Source organism: Jaculus jaculus, chromosome 1, assembly GCF_020740685.1.
Source record: "Jaculus jaculus isolate mJacJac1 chromosome 1, mJacJac1.mat.Y.cur, whole genome shotgun sequence".
Taxonomy (NCBI): domain Eukaryota; kingdom Metazoa; phylum Chordata; class Mammalia; order Rodentia; family Dipodidae; genus Jaculus; species Jaculus jaculus.
Window position 1 is genome coordinate 297659537 of NC_059102.1, and position 16591 is coordinate 297676127.

The 16591-nt window shown below is 47.5% G+C and overlaps 1 protein-coding gene across 2 annotated transcripts in view; it reads right to left on the reverse strand.

The window, feature by feature from the left end:
- Qsox1 (quiescin sulfhydryl oxidase 1) overlaps window positions 1-16591 on the reverse strand; it is a 40735-nt gene that overhangs the window by 15668 nt on the left and 8476 nt on the right. For both annotated transcript variants that reach the window (XM_045132633.1, XM_004658873.2), the window contains exons 2-5: window positions 16096-16196; window positions 6646-6691; window positions 6079-6181; window positions 1604-1694 (exon numbers count right to left, since the gene is read on the reverse strand). In XM_045132633.1, coding sequence (XP_044988568.1) covers window positions 1604-1694; window positions 6079-6181; window positions 6646-6691; window positions 16096-16196 — 341 coding nt within the window. The remainder of the gene's footprint in view (window positions 1-1603; window positions 1695-6078; window positions 6182-6645; window positions 6692-16095; window positions 16197-16591) is intronic.

Sequence of the window (16591 nt, forward strand, 5' to 3'; positions counted from 1 at the left end):
CGTGCACCACCACACCCGGCTTGATGATTTTTAAGGACAGACAAGGAAAAACAGTAGCTTCACTTCTGTATTGTGTTTTGTATTATGTACAGATTGCCTCATTTAATCTTAAGAATAACACTGAACTAGGAACTATCATTAGAGTCAATATATTATGGCTGCCAGCATGTGAATCCTAAAACTCTCCTTGACTCAACTTCTTTATTTGCAAAATAATAATGATAATAACAATAAGTCTCTAAAGGCTGCAATGAGGACTGCACTAGTAAAATTTACTAAAATGCTTAAGAGTAATGGCCAGTACATTAGGTTTACATGTACTTCAGTCTGCAGTTGAGCAATCTGGTGTGTAGGAGTAAATCATGTTCCCAGGACACACGGCCGGGCTCTTAGCCACTCTGCCCTCCTGAGCACACTGGTGTGGACACAAGAGATCCTGGCTCAGTCTACTAGTGCACCTGCTCTAGTTACTCAGGGGTCGATGAAGTGGGGGAAGAAGAACTGATTCTAATCAGCATAAACCAATCACCTCTGTGTGACAGGCCTGACCACAAAGATGGACAGAGTCCCAAGAGGGTGGGGAACTCCTGGAAAACTGCTAGCAGCCTCCCTATCTTCTGTGCTTCCTCTGAGGAGCAGAGGCCCCCAGGGTGTAATCAGGGTGCTAGGTATTCGCAGGAAAGTTGTCATGGGCCCACAGGGGTGTTTCACTTCACCCCTCGGGTTTACCCCCCACACTGCTTTGGGATATGCACCAAGCACAGACACATCCACCTTGTACTTCCATGGTAGGCAAGGAGGTAGATCCTTATAAAGTGCCTGCTATGTGTTTGCTACTGATCCAGGCTCTATCTAAACTGCCTTAATGGACTTCTCCATCATTACAATGAAGAAACATAACTATTACTACTTGGTAGGAAATGAAGCTCCAAAAAGTTTGGCAACTCACCAAAGACATGACATGAAATGAATGTGTGGAAATGCAGTCTGCACCACTCATTGGTCAGAAAGCCCATTTCCTCATGAGGGATTAGTCCATATTTCATGTTCCTTTCTTTTTTTGGTTTTTCAGGGTAGGGTCTCACTCTAACTCAGGCTGACCTGGACTTCACTATGTAATCTCAGAGTGGCTCCGAACTCACAGTGATCCTCCCACCTTGGCTTCCCAAGTGCTTGGATTAAAGGCGTGCGCCACCACGACCGGCTTTATTTATCCATTTTTAAACTCCAATTCTGTGTGGTTGGGGTAGTATGGGAACAATATGAATTTTGAAGCCAGGGAACCCTGAGTTGTAGCTGTTCCACTAAACTAGCTATGTGATCCTGGACATGATACTGTAACATCTTCTGAGCTTTAGGGATTAACAGTTATGTGTTGATAATCTAGCCCTGAAAATAATAAACAGAAGCGATACTTTCATTTTCAGGAGAGGATAAAGAAGAGACACCAAGGTTTTCAAGTAGAAAGGTCTTACTCTACACTTCCCAGCTCTGCCAGCAGGGGTCAGGCAATGCCTGGCTAATAAACACACAAGGACCAGACCCCAGTCAATTTGGTAGAAAAAGCCCAGGGCTCTCCCTGTGGGAAGCTGAGGCAGCTCACCTCTCTACCCACGTAAGAACCTTCCTTTTCAAAGATCAGGGCCAGGTACTCCTCGTTATTTCTTGCAAAGAATCCATCAATCTCTTCCAGCCTGCAAAGGACAACTCCGGGGTTACTGTTTCACACAGCCAGTGGAGATCAGGTAAAACTCCCAGTGATACAGCACATTCAGGGTCATCATGCCACCCCAAAGCCCTGTGGCCGCCCTCTGCCAGCCCTCCCAATGGAGGAAACCGAACCCTTAAGTCTCAGAGGATGCTACCCATGCCACCTAACCCTGCTTCTTCACTTGACCCACCTTGGGTTTATTTAGTTTTGTTTTTTCTTTCTGCCTCTTTTAGGAGCAGGAGTAGCAGGAGACAGGCTGGGGAGGAATGGCTGGGGTGCTTTCAGAACAGCTGTCTCCATGTTCTGGGTAAGGCCCAGGCTTACTGGAGATGATTGTATTGGTTCCCTAAGAGACTAGTGATTAGAACCCATGGAATACAAGAATCAATCTGCGGCAGTCAGGACAATGGGGCGGGCTGAACTTTCCTCTCAGAGCAGGCACTCTGAGGGAACCAAAGATCCAGGGGCCTGGGTGTAAGAGACCACAGGAGCTAACAAATCCAATCTTTCTAGTCCAAGATTAGGAGAATGAGGGCTATTTCCCAGACAGAAATAGTTAAGAAGGAAACTTCCATCTCCCTCGCTACTAGAGAATAAAGCCACAGGTTGTTTCAAAAAACTCAAAAGTGGCATGGTGGTGCACACCTTTAATCCCAGGAGTCGGGATGCAGAGGTAGGAGGATCACCATAAGTTCAAAACCACCTTGAGACTACATAGTGAACTCCAGGAGAGCCTGAGCTAGAGTGAAACCCAACCTCAAAAAAAAAAAAAAAAAAAAAAAGCCTCCAAAGTGGACTGGAGAGATGGCTTAGCAGTTAAGTCACCTGCTGCCTAAGGATCTAGATTTGATTCCCTAGTCGCTACCCACGTAAACCAGATGCATAACATGGCGGATGCATCTGGAGTTCCTTTGCAGTGGCTGGAGGCCCTGGCATGCCCATTCTCTCTCTCTCTCAAGTAAATAAATAAAAAGTGAAAAAAATTATATATATATATATATTTAAGCATCAAAGGGCTGGAGAGATGGCTTAGCAGTTAAGGCATTTGCCTGCAATGCCAAAGGATCCCGGTTCGACTCTGCAGGACCCACGTAAGCCGGATGCACAAGGGGGCACATGCACCTGGAGTTCGTTTGCAGTGCCTGGAGACTCTGGCGCGCCCATTCTCTCTTTCTCTCAAATAAAAATTTAAAATATTTTTTTTTAAAAAGCATCAAGAAGATGTGAAAGATGTGGGCAGATAAGAAGGCACAGGGGCAAAATAAGAGTACAACTTCCTCAACCTGGAATCATAGTTCTCTCTAACCCAAGGACAGGTAGCAAGCAGCCCCAAGCAGAAAGAGTGACATGAATGAATGGATACGCCAGAGAGAGGGAAGTGAGAGTGAGCCTCACTGGTGGGTGAATGAGGTCCAGTGGATACCACAGCCTTTGTGATATAAGGTAGCTCGCTGCCTCACACCCTCTTTTGGGTGGCAGAAGAGCAAGTCCTCAGCCTTCTAGAAGAGGCAGCTCACTTTTCGTCACACATACCTGCCTCTTTCTCAAGAGGAATTAAAAGGATTCCTTTGAGACAGATTTGGTCAGCCTGCGGCTTTTGAAATCCCAAGGGCTGAAAATGCACCACAAAGATCATAGTTGTATGTGTGTGTATATGACAGAGAGAGTTGTTGGGACATAACAGGGCCAGGATACAGATTAACACGGGTGTTTTCCAAAAGGAATGGCACTATGGTTTAAATATGAAATATCCCCATAAATGGCTTATATGGTGAAGGCTTTGTTCTCTTGTTGGTGATTCCATCATTGAGGTTCTCTGACTTAATCAGTGAATTAATGTAATCATGGGTTCAGATGTAGGAGGTGAAAGAATTCAGAAATGATGTTTGGTTAGAAGTAGGTAGCTGGGGGCTGGAGGGATGGCTTAGTGGTTAAGGTCTTGCCTGCAAAGCCTAAGAACCCATGTTTGACTCTCCAGATCCCACGTAAGCCAGATGCACAAAGGTGAGGCAAATGCCAGGTGGTGTTAAGTGTCTGGAGTTCAATTTCAGTGGTTGTGGCCCTGGTGTGGCAATTCTTTCTCACTCCTTCCTGTCTCTATCTAAACTAAGAATAAAAATAAAAAAGAGAAAGGGCTGAAAAGATAGCTTGCAGTTAAGGTGCTTGCCTGTGAAGCCTAAGAACACATGTTCAAATCTCCAGGTCCCACATAGCCAGATACACAGTGATGCAAGTGTGCAATGTCACTCTTGTGCACAAGGGGGCACACACATCTGGAGTTCATTGACAGTGGCTGAAAGGCCCTGGCATGCCCATTCTCTCCCTCCCTCCCTCCCTCCCCCCCCCCCTCTCTCTGTCCCTCTCTGTCTCTTTCTCTCTGTCTCTCTTTCAAGAATAGAAAATAAAACAAGAAGTAGGTAACTGGGCTGGAGAGATGGCTCAAAGGTTAAGGTGCTTGCTTGCAAAGCTTGACAACCCAGGTTTGACTCCTTAGTACCCATGTCAAGCCAGATGCACAAGAAGGCACATGTATCTGGAGTTCATTTGCAGTGGCTAGAGGCCCTGATGTGCCTGCACACACTCTCACTCTCCCCCCCCCCATTCTCTCTCTGTTTGCAAATGAATAAACAAAAATATTTTAGAATAAATAAATAGAAAAAAATTAACAGGGCTGGAGAGATGGCTTAGTGATTTAGGCACTTGCTTGCGAAGCCTAAAGACTCAGGTTCAATTCCCCAGTACCCATGTAAGCCAGATGCACAAAGTGGCACATGCTTCTGTAGTTTGTTTGCAGTGGCTAGAGGCCCTGGTGCACCACTCTCTGTCTCCTCTCTCTCTCTGCTTGCAAATAAATAAATAGAAAAAAATTTTTTTTTAATATTTTAGAAATAGGTAACTGCAGGCATGTTCTCAGAAATGATACTATCAGCCAGGCATGGTGGCACACACCTTTAATCCCAGCACTTAGAGGAAAAGGTAGGAGGATCACTATGAGTTCAAGGCCACCCTGAGACTACATAGTGAATTCCAAGCCAACCTGGGCTACAGCAAGACCCTACCTCAAAAAAACAAGAGAGGGAGGGAGGGAGGGAGGGAGGGAGGGAGGGAGGGAGGGAGAGAGAGAGAGAGAGAGAGAGAGAGAGAATGACATTGTCCTAGGCTCCTTTTGTCTCATTCTTCTCTCTTTTGGCATCCTGGTTGCCAGGACCTGAGAAGCCTTTGTCACACACTCCTGCTGCCATGAATTTCTACCGCATCTTGGGCCCAGGATGATATATCTAGCCAACCTTCCACTAGAACCCCAGAAATCATGAGCTCCAACAAATCCTTTCCCCTTTACATTGTTTCTCAGCTATTTGTCACAGTGGAAAGCAAAGAAGGAAGAAAGGCTGGCAGACAGGCAGGCTAGGATTGTGAAACCCCAAACCACATCAGGACTATATGCTAGGCTCAGGGTGTCTGTGAGGCCCTCCAGAAAGATGGGCAATTGGGAAAGCTGATAAAGGAGTCATTGGGAATTAGATTCAACATGATAACACACAAGGGGCTGGAGAGATGGCTTAGCAGTTAAGCGCTTGCCTGTGAAGCCTAAGGACCCGGTTCGAGGCTTGATTCCCCAGGACCCACGTTAGCCAGATGCACAAGGGGGCGCATGTGTCTGGAGTTCATTTGCTGTGGCTGGAGGCCCTAACGTGCCCATTCTCTCTATTTGCCTCTTTCTCTGCCTGTCGCTCTTAAATAATAAAAATAAACAACAACAACAACAACAAAAAAGATACCACACAAGTCACTGTTGTCAATTTCCCAAAATGAGACAAGCATGAAGCTTGCCTGGCAGGTAAATGCCTGTCCTGCAGCTCAGCTGACACTCAGCCCCTCTACTCTCCTGGGTACAGGACACCCACTGTGCAGCTAGCACTCAGCCCCACTTAATCTCTTGAGGCCTGACCTTTTTCTTCAACGCTGTTTGAACTCTTTCGCACTCCCTATGTTCAGTCTGTCAGTAGCCTTCCCTAGATAAGACCTGTGAACTCCTGCTATATCCTCCAACACTCCCAAGACTGGTAGAGAGAGGCAGCCTCAGGGTTGATCTGGAGAACTGTCCCCACCTGTCTTTTCTGCCTGGCAGGACGGGCCCTTGGCCTCTTCAACCAGTTCCTGGAGGACTGGGCTCCTCAGCGCCTGCAGCAAGAGGAAGCCGCCACCAACCACCTGAACTGTGTCTGGCAGACTGATGTCTATCCCATACACAAAGGCAACAGGAAGAATCAATGTGGGACCCCTACCCGGTGGTTCCCAGCATCCTCTCCATCCCTGGCCTGGAACCCTGGCCTATACTATACTAAGCCAGCCCCAGCCCAAAATACTTGGCAGGCTCCAGTGGTGGACAGGCTGGAGGCCATGTGTCATGGTGGGACTCCAGAGCATCGATGAGCCTCTCCCGCAGTGTCTGCACATTAGCACCAGCCACTGTAAATGCAAACAGATGGAGAGGGGTCAGGACAGAACAGATTCCAATGTCCTCATCAGCCTCACTCACAAAGGGCCCTGAGCCAGTTCCAAGAGACAAAGCGTATGCCAGTCCTTCTCTGAGTGGACTGGGAGTGGGGACTCATATAATTCAAAACAAAGAGCTATACAAGGGGCAATAAAGTATCCCTCAGAACTGGAGTGTGTGGTCTGCTCTTTGACCCCAAACCCATTTTGACATGGAGACATGGAGGCTATTCTGGGAACCATGACCTCCCACTCCCAGCAACTCAGCCTGGCTTTCCAGGGCTTCCCCAGGACTTACTGGGAAGACCTTCAGAAAAATGTGATCGGCTGCACTTGTGGATCCACATCACCCTTGTGACAGTTTTATTCCCCCCAGAAGGAGTGAAAGAAGATGACACTGACAATGCCAATAGAAAATCCAGAGACAGAGCACCCACCTGGCAACGCCGTTCCAGAGCCACTCTTGGAAAACGCCTTAAAGAACTGGAAACAAAATACACACACAAGAGTCAGTGATGCATGCTGGTCAAGAGCACAATGGCGGTGTCAAGACAACCTGTATTTAAAGCCTAGCTTTTTATTAACTTCAGTGACCTTTCTCAAGTCTTGTTTTCTTTGTTTGTAATTGAGACTGGGGAAGTTCTGCTCTTGCAGCTGCATGCTGATCCAATTCCCATTATTCTCACATCCAATCCCTCCCCAACACTGAAGCCCCTTCAGAATCTGGAGGCAGCAGCTTAGAGACTTCACTAAAGATTCTTCCCTCAAAGCGGTGCCGAGCAGTTATTGCCAATGATATGATGGAGAGTGAAGAATCACTGATCCCAAGCTGGGCATGGTGGCACACACCTTTAGTCCCAGCACTCGGGAGGCAGAGGTAGGAGGACTGCAGTGAGTTGAGGTCTCCCTGAGAATATGTAGTGAATTCCAGGTTAGCCTAGAATAGAACGAGGCCCTACCTTGGCAAATGTAAACTTTCCTCTGTGTCAGTCTGTCCCTGCTCCTTTTCTTGGAAAAAGGGCTTTGTGGCTAGTGTCTTCATCAGTTACAGCTCCCAGCCTGGCACGGCAGACGCTCAGCTGAGGGCCAGCACTCCAGAACACATCCTACTTAGGATGGGCCTAAGCCCCACAGAAAGCCTGTGACAAGAGCCCAATGTGGTGGTTTGAATCAGATATTCCCCCATAAACTCAAGTGTTTTGAGCAATTTGGGAGATGGAGCTTTGCTGGAGGTGGTATGTCGGGGGCGGGGCTAAGGGGTGTTATATCCCAGCTTCCCCCTTGCCAGCCCTCAGCTCACTCTCTTGCTGCTTTGTTTTCACTGGCTGAGACAAGAAGTCATGTCCAGCCTCTCTGCCCAACTATCCTTTTCTTGCCATGATGAAGTTTCCTCTCGAGGCTGTACACCAAATAAACCCTTTCCTCCCATTGGTTGCTTTTGGCCAGGTGTTCTGTCCCAGCAATGCCAAGGTAACTCAACTACTCCAGCCCCTCTGACGCATCCCACTGGCCTCTTTTCCCCTGTACGGCTACTCCATGCCCATCACCACCTTGGGGCGCGAGGACCAAGGGAGCACAAAAAGGAACTGTTGCTGCTGCCCACCTGGGCTTCTGACCAAATGGAAAGATGGCTGCAGGACACTTTTCTCCTCTGCTCAAGAGGGAAGAGCTGGTTGTTCTGAAATGCACTGAAGAAGAGCCTATAGGCTTCTTCCTGAAGATCCTTTACCTCAGGGCAACTTTCAGTTCCTCTGCCTCCAAGCATACCATTCGGCCTTATTCCTAGCAGGTGGCTGAATACAGGCTGTGAGGTCTGGCAGAATTGGGGTCAAGACCTGCTCTGCTGTACTCTTGCTGTGTGACCTTGGAAAACCCACCAAGTTCTCTGAACCGTAGTATTCTCATTATAGATAGATAGATAGATAGATAGATAGATAGATAGATAGATAGATGCATGCATGCATATATATGTGTGTATGTGTATATACACACACACATACATGTTTAATTTTTATTTATTTGGCAGAGAGAAAGAGAGAGAGAGAGAATGGGAGTGCCAGGGCCACCAGCAACTACAAACGAACTCCAGATGCATGTGCTACCTTGCGCATCTGGCTAACAATGGGTCCTGGGGAATTGAACCTGGGTCCTTTGCAGGTAAATGCCTTAACCATTAAGCCATCCCTCCAGCCCAGTATTCTCATGTTTAAAATGAGGATGACACCATCTACCTTTACCTTTTGTGAAGAGTCAATGATACTAAATCTAGAGTAATTAAGGCGTAGTAACCAGTACATATGACAAGGATCAAGAAATGTCAACTGCATCCTCATCCCCTTCTTTCCTTCCTATCATTTCAGCACTAGGAAACACTGAGCAGCTAGGACAGGTCTGGTCCAGCCATGTGTAGGCACAGAGAAAACTAAAATCCAGAGATCATCTGCTCCACTGTCCATGCCAGAAGCAGACGGCAGAGAAAGTGCCCTTTGTCTGCTCCCTATGACCTCACTGATCCGTATTCCTGTTCACTGTTTCATTCTCTTTTTAACATGAATGTAACCTTTTATTCATAAATGAAAACAATCCACTAACATATGGTAAACATGCTTATGACAGTGCTCTTAACAGTTACTGAACAAATCTTGATTTAATAAAATTATCTGTTAATAATTCTAAAAATGGCCATAAGTTTCCTGAATTGCAACATGAGATCAAGTTGTTATATCTTGAGTTTACAAGATATGGGGCTGGGGAAAGGGTTCAGTAGTAAAAGGCACTTGCTTACAAAGCCTGCCGGCCCACGTTTAATTCCATAGGACACACATAAAGACAGATACACAATGTGGCGCATGAGTCTGGAATTCATGTACATGGCCCTGGAATGCCCTTACTTACTCTCTATCTCTCAAATAAATAAAAAATATAGAAGCTTAAGCTATAGAAAAAAATGTAAAAATATTTAAGAATAAACATTGCTTCTCAGAAGCAAAATAAATGCAACAATCTGGGGTCTGGTGTTCATGGTGATTTTGTGATGTGGTTGCAATGCAATTCTTGTTTGCTTTTTCCTCCCTAGCTGGGTCTTATCACATTTCACGATGCATGTTCTTGAGTCTTTGTTTTCATGTTGTCCACCATCAATCACTCTCGTCCTAACTTTACCCTCAACTGCTCTACTAGGCCACTATCATTGTCATCTCCTGCTCCTGTCTCACCAGCAGCCACCCATCAGATCATGTCACTCTCAGTTACAAAGAAGGAATGTTTTTCAAGGAATGAGGAAATAAATCATGAATAAACCTAATTTTTTCTCTTTGCTTTGTCCAAGTTAATTATAATCTGAATCCTGTCTCTCAACTCCTCACCTGTCCTAGACTTCTGGTTCCTCCTGGTGGACGTCACAGAGGTGTAAGGACCCCTCCTATCCACACACTAGTGTGGAGTCACCCCGCCCCCAACCTGCCTCTGCACCTGTGCCTTAGCTCATCCAGTGATCGGCCTCCTCTGTTACCCTACCCTACAACCCAATCTAGTAGGCTGACAAGTTCTGTAACTCTGACCTTCGGGACACCTCTTCAACAGCTCTTGTTTCCTACCTGTTGCCTTGTCGAGACTAGAGCCAGTAGATGATCAAGTATTTCCTTGTCTGCTGCACTAGCTGCTTTTTGTTCTCGCCCCATGGGTCAGAAATACTCATCCTCTCAAGCCTTTTGTTCTTCAACCTGTTCTTCTTTGCCATTAAGGCACAATTCTATTGCCCCTCAGACCTCTCTCATAGCCCATGAATATGACCCAAACTCCATGAATTTGAGGCCTTCCTTCTAAGATCTGAACCCAAAGTGGCCTGCCCCCATTCCACATATTCCAGCCACAGGGAAGGTCAACTGAGCTTTCTTTTTCATGCTTGTGAGCTTGCGTGCATGTGTATGTTCACATGTGCAAGTACACACATACAGAAACAAGTGGCAACCTGCTCACTTTTTTCTGTTTTTTGAGATGGGGGTTTCTTCCTGGCCTGGAACTCACCCAATTAGGCGAGATGGCTATCTAGTGAGTCCCTGGGATCCACCTGTCTCTGCATCCCCAGAACTGAGATTACAAGCCCATGCATTTTTTTTTTTTTTTTTACATGGGTTCTGGGAATCAAACTCAGATTCCCATGCTTACACAGCAAGCACTTTACCAACTGAACTATTTCCTGGCTCTTCAACTGAACTTTCTACCCAGCCACTCATCTACCTGCCTGGTGAGAGGCAGGCCTACAGCTTATTCATTGCTGTGAGCCCTATTGTGCCTGGTATGGTGTCTTCTCAGCACACCCTTGTCCAACTGAGCAGAGACTGCCCTTTCATCATCTTGAAGGCTCAGGTGGAAGTCTAGCCAGGGCACATTTTTGTCTTCTTAGTAAGATGCATTCTTATTTATTAGTTGGCCAGTGGAGGTGTGTGCATGCCTGAGACCAGCCATCACAACTCCTTGAAAACAGGCAACAGAGCCTTCAGGAGCGAGTCTTTTCTTTTGGGAGCATGAAGCATCCGTCCCCTTTCCTTTCATGCCTTGATACAGAAACAGGAGCCTAAGACCTTGCTACTCTGTGAGGTGGAGGCCGCCAGCCTTGCCCCAACAGGAGGACAACAGATGGCGCAACCCAAGATGTCAGGAACTGAAGTGGCTGAAGAGAAAGCACAAGTCTTAACAGTGACCAGTGGTAGCACTGGAGTTCAGTTTCTATAACAGGTTTTCAGAGGAACAACCCGAACATTTTATAGTGATCCCTCAAACACTGACAGCCTTACTCGCTGTCATTCTGTGGAGGATGGTGCAGCAGACAGCTGGAAGATGGCAGGCAGATGACAGTGGAGATGAGGCCACGTCCTTTCTCTCGAGAGCAGGAGCCATCTCACTGAGTTCTGTCTACCTCCCTAACAACTCACTCCCCAGCAAGAGCCCTGTGAGGTAACAATCAACACTCTACCCCACAGGCACTCCACACTCACAGACTGCCTTTCAAGAACCTGCCATTCCCGGACTCCCGTCTTCCCTCACCCTTCAACATGAGCCTCTGCCCAGCAAGACTGATAGTCTCAATATGCCACACAGTTTTTCCCCCACACAAGACCTTTACAGCCTGTGATGCCCTGCCCATACTTTTCTGACTTGGCCAGAACCCACCCAGCCTTCAACATACTTGGGGTCACCTTTTTTTTTTTATTTTATCGAGACACACACAGAGAGAGAGAGAGAGAGAGAGAGAGAGAGAGAGAGAGAGAGAAATTTTTTTATTTTATAGAGACACAGAGAGAGAGAGACAGAGAGGGAGGATTGGAACGCCAGGGCCTCAAGCCACTGAAATTGAATTCCAGATGTTTGCACCATCTAGTGGGGATGTGTGACCTTGTACTTGCCTCACCCTTTGTGACTGGCTTACATGGGATTTGGAGAGTTGAACATGGGTCCTTAGGCTTTGCAGGCAAGCACCTTGACCACTAAGCCATCTCTCCAGCCCTGGGGGTGGGTTCCTTCTAATAAGAAATCCTCTCTGGCCAGGCATGGTGGTGGACACCTTTAATCCCAGCACTTGGGAGGCAGAGGTAGGTGGATTGCCATGAGTTTGAGGCCACCCTGAGACTAACTAGTTAATTCCAGGTCAGCTGGGGCCAGAGTGAGACCCTACCTCAAAAAAAAAAAAAAAAAAATCCTCTCTGATCAGTGGGACAGAGAAAGAGCTCAGGGGCCCAGACCAACTCCTTCAGCATTCACCATAGAGCTCACTCCCTGACTCTCAGCCAGCCAGCAGTGCACTGTGTTGAATGCTTCTGGCTGCTCCTCAAATGGGAACACAGCTTTACACATCCATCAGACATCCACAGCTGCTGTTAGAGGGGTTGCCTAGGATACACCTAGCACTCAGGAGCTACTAGTAGCCCCAAGGGCAACAAGCAGAAAGAAAACACTTTCACAAATAAGGCCTCACTTCACAGCCATCATCTCAGTTTTACTGGCAGGGAAACATGAGTCCATGGCCGGGGTATTAAGTAACTTCTCAAGTCACACACAGTGAGCAATGAAGCAATGGATTTGAATCCATATCAGTGATCTCTTCAGAATTTCTCAGAGGGAAGACACTCTCTCCAAAGTGCTGCTCTGTGTATTCCTCACTGCAGGAGAGGTCGCTTTCCACTGACCAATGAGGAACATTGATCTGGGCCAGGGAGATGTCCATTCCTCTGAAGTCCAACCAAAACCTGCCACAAACCTACCCCATCTTGCTGTATTTTAGTCTTCTTCAATAGAGATCTGGCTCGTTTGCTGGGCACCTGACATAGCAGGTGGCTGGCCTTCAGGACCAGGTTGAGACTAAACAGGCTAGTCTAGTAAAAGCTTACCTTCTGCTCATGGTGACAAGGGGCTGGTAGCAGAGGAAAAAAACAAAACAAAACAAAACAGGGCTACTTATCATTCACTATAATGGTTAGACTTGTGTGGGCTTGTCCCCATCACATTAGCAACACTTTCTACTCTCCTGCCCAACACAGGCCTCACTGAGAGAAAACTATGACCCTGTGTGTGAGAACTCCTGATGCCACACTGGTATTCCCACAGCTTTCTACCCACCACAAGGAACAGGACATCCCATTTGAGTACTTTCAGTTACATATCTTGGGACTCAGATTAAGTAATGTCCTTACCAGGAAGGTTTTCTATTTAAAGGGATGACTGATAAACAGTCTCTGAGAATTATATGATAAGAATACTCGCTGCCTCACCATACTGTTTGTTCCTCCGACCAGCCTGCCCTCAGAACCTGGGCTTGAGCCCTGACCTTAAGTGTTTGGGAAGGGGCCTCTTCTGTGCTGTGGAGAGTCTAAAATTAGTGGGCATAAGAGCTGGGCACTACTGGAGATGAAGCTGCTGGGATAATCAGGCTGGAATAATTCAAGCTCATGGGCCTGCCTAAACACCTGGGGCTCTCACAGCCTCCATGAGTAGTGAGCAAAGACAGGCTTTACTCTGCAGGGGGCAGCAGACAGGGTATCACAACTATCTGGCCTGCTGGAAGCTGACAGACCTCTTATATCTGTTCTGCTTTCTAGGGAGCCTGCCAAGGTGTCCACAGGCACACCAGACCTCAATGGGCCAGCATGTCTGACAACTGAAAATCTGAGTTTTGTTTTCAAAAACACTAGAAACAACTAGTAAGTTGTAAAATCAATTCAAGGAACCACACACAGTATTTTTGTTTGCATACATATGTATGTGTACGTGCACGTATGCATGCGTGTGTGTGTGAGAGAGAGAGAGTGTGTGTGTGTGTACACCAGAGTGTTGTTCCTCAGGGACACAGTCCCCAACCCTGTATCTTTCAGACAAGGTTTCTCACTGGTCTGCAACTTACCAAGTAGGCTAAAGTGGCTAGCCAGCAATACCCAGGGATTCTCCTGCCTCCACCTCCCCAGCACTAGTATTCACCATCATACCTGGCATTGTTACATGGGTTCTAGGGATTAAACTCAGGTCTTCATGCTTATAACACAAGTAAGTACTTTGCCTATTGAGCTATCTCCCTCAGCCCACCAGTTTTGTTTTGTTATTGTTTTCAAGGCAGGGTCTCACTCTAGTCCAAGCTGGCCTTGAACTCAGCAACCCTCCTACTTCAGCCTCCCAAGTGCTGGGATAAAAGGTGTGTGCACCATGCCAGCTTGACTTTCTTTACTCCACCCCAGACTGGCCTGGAACTCACTATGTAGCCCAGGCTGGCCTCGGACATACAATGATCCTCCCAACTCAGCCCCCTGAGTGCTAGGATTATAGTTGTGGGCCACCGTACTCAGCTTACTGTTTTATTTTCAATAAACCTGATAGAAAATATCAGAGTATACTACATTTAAAAGGAATGAATTTCATGTAACTTTTGCTTTAGCAATAGATAACAGAAACACAAACCAAGTTTGGGATCACAATATAAAATGTACATTTCTTAGTGTAGGTCACAGTGGAACTGCATAGGGTCTTATAGCAGAAATCCCACTAACACCTTGAATCACTGGGCCATGGCCTACAGTGCTGAGGACAGGGAACCAAATGCTGCTTCTTGGCAGAAACTGGGAGGCAGAGAAGGCCTTGCCAAAGGAAGGCAAGACATTGGTGTGGGGAAGAGCTTAGCAAATGGATGGCTGACTACCAGACTGGCTCAGCCAGGTGCTGCCTGTCTGGAGGTAGGGAAAGCCAGGGAAACCAGGTAAGGGCCCTCCCAGACCCTCCCACAGCCAGCTGGGCGGGTAAAGTGATTAATCACTGGAGGCATCCAGGCTGCGTGTGCTTCGTGACCTGGGCAGGTGCTGAGGAGTCTATGGGCCTGAGATTGTCTGGGCCTCCTCCTTCACACCTAGGGGACTAGCCTCTCTCAGGTTCAACAGAACACTGCAGGGGTCAGGCCCTACAAGACCCCAACAGGATGTCCTGACTGGCCTCTATCAATGCCAGGCCCTCTATGGGGGCTGGGCAGCAGCTGGCCTGTAATATTCAGGCCTCACTGAGAGAAAACTATGACCCTGTGTGTGAGAACTCCTGATGCCACACTGGTATTCCCACAGCTTTCTACCCACCACAAGGAACAGGACATCCCATATGAGTACTTTCAGTTACATATCTTGGGACTCAGATTAAGTAATGTCCTTATCAGGAAGGTTTTCTATTTAAAGGGATGACTGATAAACAGTCTCTGAGAATTATATGATAAGAATACTCGCTGCCTCACCATACTGTTTGTTCCTCCGACCAGCCTGGCCTCATAACCTGGGCTTGAGCCCTGACCTTAAGTGTTTGGGAAGGGGCCTCTTCTGTGCTGTGGAGAGCCTAAAATTAGTGGGCATAAGAGCTGGGCACTACTGGAGATGAAGGTGCTGGGATAATCAGGCTGGAATAATTCAAGCTCATGGGCCTGCCTAAAACTTGAGGTCCCTGAACTCAGAGGTATCTTGTTCCAGGCACGCTACTTGGCAATTCTGCTTCCAAAGGCATTTCCTGATTACTATTAATGGATGAAGAGGAAACTGCTTTGCTAGACGCCATTCTGATGGGCAGGGGTGGAACCCTAGGAGGTTGCTTCCTTACAATAACTGCAGCAGCCTTGCCTCCTGCTTGGGAACTTTGTTGTTCAGCCTTTAATTAGGCTGGGCCCTGTGATGGGCAGACTGACAGGTAAGTCATCCTCAGAGAGTTTATGCCACTTTCTGCCAGAGCTGGGGTACCAGAATGCTCATGTCTTGGGTATGGAGACTCCTGTGCCTGGGAGCTCTACCACTTGCGGCACTGGCATTTGGACCAGAGGAGAGGGGATGTTGAGGCTACCCCTTCAGATCACTCCTGAGCACTTGCAGGTTAGAGCTCTCATCTGATGATGTGGCTTGCTTGTCTCCCTAAGGAACCGTTAGTCCCTTGGAGGCTGATCCTGTCCGTGGATGGGCACAGTGAGGTTGACTCCCAAGGCTAGGAGGTCAGAAATGAGAGGAATCAAGGAGGATTTGGGGAGCTGGCAGCACTCACCAGCCCATGCAATGATCACATCACAGCTCAACTCTTCCTGCAGCTGAAATCTTCCCACTCTTACAGACCCACACAGGCACCCCATTAAAAAAAAATAATAAAGTCAGACTTTCCACACCAAATAAGCCCCTTTCTTTTCTACTTTTACCTATAAAACATTATGTTTCACCAGGTAGTAGGACAGGGCTCCAAAGACTGGGACCGAAATAACTTGGGCCCAGTAGCATTAAAAGGCTCTTTGGAGTCCAGCAGGCAGGGAAAATGCCAGAAAGCATTGAGCAGACAGAAATACGTCTGGCCAGAACCATGTCGAGCCCCACTTCACCCTTGTCGACACATACTCTGACAGTTGGAAAACCAGGGATGTTAAAGTCTCTGCAGACAGCACTATTGGTCTCATCAGCACAGTCCAGGGCGGCGAGGTTCAGTGCCGGCCTCCAGCCTGAAACACAGAGCAAAGCCCAGGTAAGCAAGAGGACCTGGAGCCCCACCTCTGCTGCCCCCGCCATCACCAGTGCCCAGCACCCTACCCAAACTCCTATGAGAGGGGTTCTCCAAGTCCCTTTAGTATAAATTTAGCCAAAGCCCTACACGGAGGGATCTATACTTAGCATATAGTTAAACAGCATAAGTATATTGCTTTGTAATGGTCTGTGTTCCTCTGGTGGTCTGTGGGGGTAGAACAGGGGGCTAGAGGAGCTAAAGTAAGATGAGGAGGAGCTCGCCCCCTAGAAAAAGCCCCAGGATTGTCTGTCCCTGCAGGGCTGTCTAAGCTGATGAGTTCTCAAAGGGTAGAGAGCATGCTTCGGGGGGGTGTACTCTCTGGTGGTCCATCAG